The 6,855-nt window shown below is 43.5% G+C and overlaps 1 protein-coding gene across 1 annotated transcript; it reads right to left on the reverse strand.

The window, feature by feature from the left end:
- Positions 1–1,874: 1,874 nt before the first annotated feature.
- Positions 1,875–3,888, reverse strand: LOC147976643 (uncharacterized). The gene is made up of 5 exons (XM_087520929.1): positions 3,811–3,888; positions 3,621–3,733; positions 3,500–3,535; positions 2,602–3,061; positions 1,875–2,120 (listed from the first exon to the last, which is right to left on the reverse strand). The coding sequence occupies exons 1-5, from the start codon at positions 3,886–3,888 to the stop codon at positions 1,875–1,877; spliced, it is 933 nt and encodes a 310-aa protein (XP_087377055.1).
- Between the last annotated feature and the right edge of the window lie 2,967 nt (positions 3,889–6,855).

The following is a 6,855-nucleotide window of genomic DNA, read 5'->3' on the forward strand; positions in this document are numbered from 1 at the left end:
TTTATTGTTTGGTCATAAGGTCATTTGGGGGCGACCTGCTCAATGAGCAGAGCCTTGATTACCCTCTTGATCTAGATTACATTCCGACTCATTGGTCATTTGGGGGCGACCTACTCAATGAGTAGAGCCTTGATTACCCTCTTGATCCAGATTACATTCCGACTCATTGGTCACTTGGGGGCTTCCTGCTCAATGAGCATAGCTTTGATACCCTCTTGATCGGCTTATATGCCACGTGTAAACACCAACTTTCGGGTTACCTGCATGTATGTCGTTGTTACTCCACCCAGGTAATCCTAGAATGGCCCGCCATGTTCTTGACAGTCAATCTTTTAAATAAGACCTGAACTCGTTAAAGTTAAACCGGCGGTTTTTCATGTGAGGGCCGGCTTACAGGTGTGCTGGAAATAACTCGGTGGCTGTGCGGCCCATGAAAGCACTTGAAGTTTTAGGCTTGGCGGCCTATCAAAGCCTTGTTTTCTGAATTTCTATTTTTTCTGAAGTTTTTTGGGTTCATATCTTTTTTCCATATATATATATATATATATATATATACATACGGTTTTCACAATTCCGTCCATGTAGCCTTGATTGTATGACTCATAATTGAGCATATTGGGTTAATAACCTGCCCTGATAAGCAAACTTTAAGTCGCCAGGATGGTTTGCCTTGAATAAATTCAAGTCATGATTTTACATATTTATGGGTTAATACCCATGCTGGATTACAATTATTACAACATCATTATGATATCGGGCTACAAGTATGACTTCATATTTGAATAAATATTTCGGGTTTTTCCTAACCCGCCCTGGTTATAGACTTTACGTTGCCAGAACATATCATATTGGAAATTATGACCCGCCCTGGCGTAAACCGCCAGGGTGTCTATTGTTTACCATGTCTGTAGGAACATTGAAATAAAATATGATATTACCAGCCAGCTCATCAATGGCATATAAAAAATAGCAGTTTTAAGGCTAAACATGCACGATGGCATGACAGATCATTATTTCAACTAGCCTATTACAAGGCTTTCCAAAGCCCGAATGATTAAGAGTTTTTCCAAAGCAAAAACGTCGCACTGCAGGCTGAGAGCCGCCCTTTGGATCAGTTGTTCTGGTCTTGGTGAGTTGAAGCTTCCGGATTATCCTGCGTTGGTTCTTCTTCTTCTCCCTCCATCGTCTGGAAGTCTGATGATGTCCAGTCGATGCCAGTTAAAGCTTTGAACTTGGCCTCATCGTCTATAAGATTGTATGGATTGATGTCAAGACAAAAAGTATGCTTATGTATTGGCAGAATAAGATCCACAATGTCATAAGCCGGTGCTTTAACTCTGGTGTTCTCCATCATGTAAGCCGCCTGGTACTTGGAAAAATCCATTTCTTCAGCCAATTTTCTTGCCAGAGGACGCATCTCTTTTACACATTTGGTAAAATCACTGGCATCAAAGGGAGACGTGTCTTCTTTGAGGATCGGACAGCCAGTGGCCATCTCCTTTGGGTCTAGCTCCGCCTGCCATGCTTTGGCCTGGCTCAAAGCAGTGATGGCGTCGGCTCGAGCCGCGGACCGCTTGTTCTCTTCAATTCTCTTGGGCATGACAGATAAATTGTCCAATACATCCTTGATGAGTGAAGGTGGCTATTTATTATGTGAGATAACCACTAATGATCACTGCGTGCATGTGTAGAACTGTTCCACCAGAGTATAAACCGCCTTCAGCTTCACCAACATGTCTTGGCCAAGGTTAGAGCTTCTAGGGCCTACGTGCACAACATATGATAAGTCGTCACGCAGGTTAAAGAAAGTTAGTGGTGCAAAATTGCGATGCAATGTCACTTACCAAAGATGGCAGCTGTCATTTTTTTACATGTCACTTTAAACCAGATAACTCTTCAGTCACTGATTTAAGAGCAGCTTCAGCATCTTCAGCTCTTTTCAATAGAGTTGCTTTTTTGGTCTCCCAGCCGTCTCTCTGCGTGTCAAAGTCTGTCTTTAGTTTTTCAGATATTTCTAAGGCGGCTTTCAGTTTTGATTTGGCAATCGATATTTCTGATTGTTGTAAGGTGATGTTCTTCCGCAGATCAACCACTTGAGACTCCTTCATGCTTAACTCAGCCTGCAAGGATAAATAAAGCAGTACGCGGGAATCATGGTAATCATTCTATTGAAGTCCCATTCACATTACCAATATTCTACTTGGCACCTGGGGGCTAATGTAGGTCATTCTTTTTCAAAATTAATCCTTAATGACCCGGCTCAATTTTTTCAAATTAAGACGTCTCATGGGGGCTACATATTCGGATTTTTTTTACAACATAATATTAAGTCCCGGCTTAACTATTCAGCTTAAGCCGGCCTTTGGGGGCTACATCTTCAGATTTTTTACAACATTATATTAAGTCCCGGCTTAACTATTCAGCTTAAGCGGCCCTTGGGGGCTACTCATTTGGATCTAATGGAGATAGGGTAATTTTGAAGGATCGCGAAAGGCTGTCATTTAAGTTTACAACATTGTCAATTCTTTCATATCCTATAGACTTGGCGGCTGACATATATAAACATATATATATATATATGAGAAGGGTTGCAGCGTTTACCTCAAAGCACTCTTTCATCAGATTGACTAAGCCGGCTTCCATGTCTCGACTGGTATGCAGGCGGCTTAAGTAGCCCGAATGAATCTCGTTGGTGCAGAAGCTGACATAGCTCTCCAAGTCCAATTTCCATTTGCCTTTATTAGCAGCTGAGAATTCTTCCTTGATAATGTGTTTTAATAACACGGTGGGATTACCTAGCTCTGTATAGCCAGTCTCGGTGACCCCAACATCTTCAGCCTCTTCTTCAGCGGGCTTGGTGGGACTTGGCGGTTTAGTACTGAGCGGATCAACACCCATTGGATCCATTGTGACGTCGTGAGTCTCTAGTGGTGAGTCATCAGCAGCAGCCACCGGAGTTTGTTGAGAGGCTCTAGAAATGGTCTGTTTCTCCGTCTCAGCAACCTTGGGGTCTTCGGCCGTCTTGTTGACCTTCAGCTTTTTGATGGGCTTGGCTATGCCACTGAAAATAAGATACAAGAAGGTTAATGTATCAGTTGGTAAAGTGTTAAAGTAAATAAATCTAATGTTCTCACCCAGGAGCAACTTTGAAGAGGGGAATCTGAGTCCCAGTTGAGTCGCCGGAAGAGAGTGAGAGGTTCCCTGATAATTTGAGTCGGAAGGGTTAAGCGGTTGACAAATAAGACCCGCCTTTGGAAAAGAAAAGGTTGAATTAGGTGGCACCTCATTTTGGAGCTTTCGAGGAACCGGCGTATTGGGTCAGCCGGAGGAAAGATTTCCACAACCGTTGTTCCGGTTGTGTGGCGAACTTCGTGTTGTTGTTTCTTCAAGATAAGTTTGGATTCAAGTAAGCTAAAGGGTGAGAAAACCTTACTTTCCGGCTCGCTTATCGAACTTTCTGTCTTGGCAGAGGTTCTGAGTCGAAGGAAAGGATAGTTACCTCTTCACCATCTGTGTGGCTAGCCTCCGCGTCATCCTGATAGTAATCAGTATCAATAAGATGTACAAAAAAGGAGCCAAGGGAGTCAAGTTCTACCTCCAACTCATTATCCAGAGTAAACGGGTCAATTGCATCTGCCTTCTTCTTGGCAGGTTTCTTAGGAGCCTTGTTCTTTGCTCTTACCTTGTTGGTCGGCTTATCTTGAAGTTTCTTGTTCCAGAAAGAGGAATTGACCTAGAGAGAACAAGTGATAATAAGGAGAAGGAAGTGTATGAACAATAGATAAAGTAAAAATAGCTTTATGTACTTACAGCTGGAGCCTTGTTAAGGGTGCAGATTGGATTCAGTCCCACCTTGCTACAAGTTTCCAAATTCTCCCCGAGCAGCATTTTTGTCATCTTGTTGATTTCATTATCTTCCAACCGGATGTTGCAGTGACATTGTGGGTCTTTCACGTCACCAGTATATTCACACATTAAACCGGACCGGCGACTCAAGGGCAAAATCCTCCAGGCGACCCAGCACCGGACTAAACAACTCTGGTTAAACCGTTAGCCATCAAGGCTCTGATCTTCGAAAAAGTAGGAATGTATTTAGCCCGTTCCTCAATGATGATCTGGTCTGGGAGCGATGTCTTGAGCTAAGTCGGGTGTCACGGAAACACGACCGAGGATTCTCATCGGTAGGAGATGTATCTTGACAATAAAACCAGGTTTGGTTCCAGTCTTTAGGATGACTGGGAAGTTGGGCCGAAGGGAAGGTGGCTTCTTTGCGCCTTTGAATGGAAATTCCCCCAACCTTCTGTAAGCCCGTCTGTGAACTCAGTCTGGTGGTTCAAATAATAGTGCTCTCTGAAAAGATCAACACTGGGCTCCTCTTGAAGGTATACTTTGCAAAAAACTTGGAAGTTGCAGATGTTGGAAACAGAGTTTGGGCCGATGTCTTGAGGGTGAAGTTGGAAAAGGTGCAAAACGTCATGAAAGAATTTTGAGCCGGGTGGAGAAAAGCCCCGGAGCATATGATCAGCAAAAACCACGATCTCGCCTTCCTTTGGTTCAGGTCTAATCTCCGTCCCCGGAGCTCGCCAGTGGATAGCATCCTTGGCTGCTAAAACACCCATTTGAACATATTCGTTCAAGGTTTGCTCTGTGATGCTTGAAGCGGTCCAGTTGCATGCAGTCACGGTCTTAGTCATTTTTTCAATGAATGCCTAAGAAATACAGTATGGTGAATCAATATTAAAAGGAAGAATTCCCCAATACCTTCAAGGTTCATGGTTAAGTCAGCTGTTTTTATAGTAGAAAGCTATGGACACTCAGTTGGTGAGCCGGATGAAGTTATGGCGGGTTAGAGAAGGTTGACAGTTAAGCCACCCGACGAGTAAATGGTGGGTCAAGTAACCTATCAAGGCAGTTGAAATTTCACTAAGTGTTACACAAACAGGTTCCATGGATCTGTTCTATAATATTGGATCAACAACAGGTTTAGAAAAAGGAAATAATTACTAAACCTAAGTATGATAGTGGAAGGACACGCGAGTTGGGTTTGAATCTCAGGAAGATGGGATGCATCTGCGGTTGGAAAACATATGCTAAAACCGCTACAGCGCAACTTCCCTATTGCTCTTTTGATCAAAGTGTGCATTGGAAAAGAACTACGATGAATGCCAAAGAGTGCTGATGAACAGAGGAAACCATAATGTAGATGGGAAGTAGAGAGAGGGGAGTACTTCTTGATGCTGACGAACAGTGGAGGAATGCCGCGATCTCTGGGTACGGTCAGTTTGATGCAGCGGCCTTGGGTCGAAGCTATTGCAGAAGGTCGACGACAGTGGCGGAGCTCGGGCTACGGTGGCGTCGCGGGAAGGAGAAGAAGAGAAAGGGGCAAAGGTAAAAAGTGAAGAAGAGGGCCCCTGTCCCTATTTATAAGGGGATGATAAGATGGAAAGCGCGAGAATCAAGGAGGCAAAACTGATTATGATGGCAATGCAGGCGCCTCAATTTTTGGGAGATCCATTAAGATAAATAACCGTTGAGATATCCCGGGCCTTGTTCGGAATTAATGCGCATGATGTCATGGCGGGTTACCATGGTTCTACTATGTGACGTCATGGCGGGTTACAGTGGATTGATAAGGAATCGATAATGAAAAATTCTGCTAAGTCAATGGATATTGATATGAACAAGTTCAAATCAACCTGTGGCCTAATGTTGAGGATATAACTCCGAGGTATGACCCGCCCAGGAGGGGTCGGTTCATACCATTGGCGACTTAAGGTGAGAAGGCCCAGGAAGTCTGAAGAAGACATAGAGGTGGCGGTTCATAAAGCGGGCTTGTTGAAGGCCCAAGACCCGGAGGTGACTCAAGGCCCAAAGGTGTGAGCCGCCATATGTTGACTTGTTTTGTAAGGCAGGTTTAGTTAGAAACTGAGTCGGTCATGTTTTTGTGAGCCGGCTAGGACTCTGTAAGCCGCTGGGCATCGACCTGTATATAAAGGGGTGACCTGGCGGCAGGTTAACTCAAGAAACACACAATCGGGGACTAGGTCAAGCGTATTTGCTCCCTTGTAATTGAAACTCAAGCAATACAACTAGAATCATGACGTAGGATTTTACCTCATTGAGAGGGGCCAAACCTGGGTAAACTCTTTGTGCCCTTTGTCCCGTTCAACCCCTTTAAGCTAACCTAGTGCGATGGCCCCACACCTAAGTCCTTTTACTAGGACATCTACCGTGACAAATCCATGACATTATCTATGAATATTATTTGAATCTCCTCTGAATTATTTTATGAATGATTTGATATCTTTGTAATTCTCTTCGAACTATCGGTTTGGTTTGGCCAACTAGATTGGTTTTCTTGCAATGGGAGAAGTGCTTAGCTTTGGGTTCAATCTTGCGGTGTCCTTTCCCAGTGATAGTAGGGGCAGCAAGGCACGTATTGTATTGTTGCAACCGAGGATAAAAAGATGGGGTTTTCATCATATTGTTTGAGTTAATTCCTCTACATCATGTCATCTTGCTTAATGTGTTACTCCGTTCTTTATGAACTTAATACTCTAGATGCATGCTGAATAGCGGTCAATGTGTGGAGTAATATTAGTAGATGCAGAATCGTTTCGGTCTACTTGACACGGACTTGATGCCTATATTCATGATCATTGCCTTAGATATCGTCATAACTTTGCGGTTTTCTATCAATTGCCCGGCGGTAATTTGTTCACGCACCATATTATTTTCTATCTTGATAGAAGCCTCTAGTGAAACCTATGGCCCCGGGGTCTATTTCCATCATATAAGTTTCCGATCTACTATTTTGCAATCTTTTACTTTCTAATCTATAAACCAAAAATACCA

This window comes from Triticum urartu, chromosome 4A, assembly GCF_056163025.1.
Source record: "Triticum urartu cultivar PI428250 chromosome 4A, HENAU_Tu73, whole genome shotgun sequence".
In the NCBI taxonomy this organism is placed as follows: domain Eukaryota; kingdom Viridiplantae; phylum Streptophyta; class Magnoliopsida; order Poales; family Poaceae; genus Triticum; species Triticum urartu.

Coding starts and splice junctions, on each gene's coding strand:
- LOC147976643 (XM_087520929.1), bottom strand. CDS start 3,888: ATGCTGCTCGGGGAGAATTTGGAAACTTGTAGCAAGGTGGGACTGAAT. Junction 3,734..3,810: donor CCCTTAACAAGGCTCCAGCT/GTAAGTACATAA, acceptor TGTTCTCTCTAG/GTCAATTCCTCTTTCTGGAA. Junction 3,536..3,620: donor AAGGCAGATGCAATTGACCC/GTTTACTCTGGA, acceptor GATTACTATCAG/GATGACGCGGAGGCTAGCCA.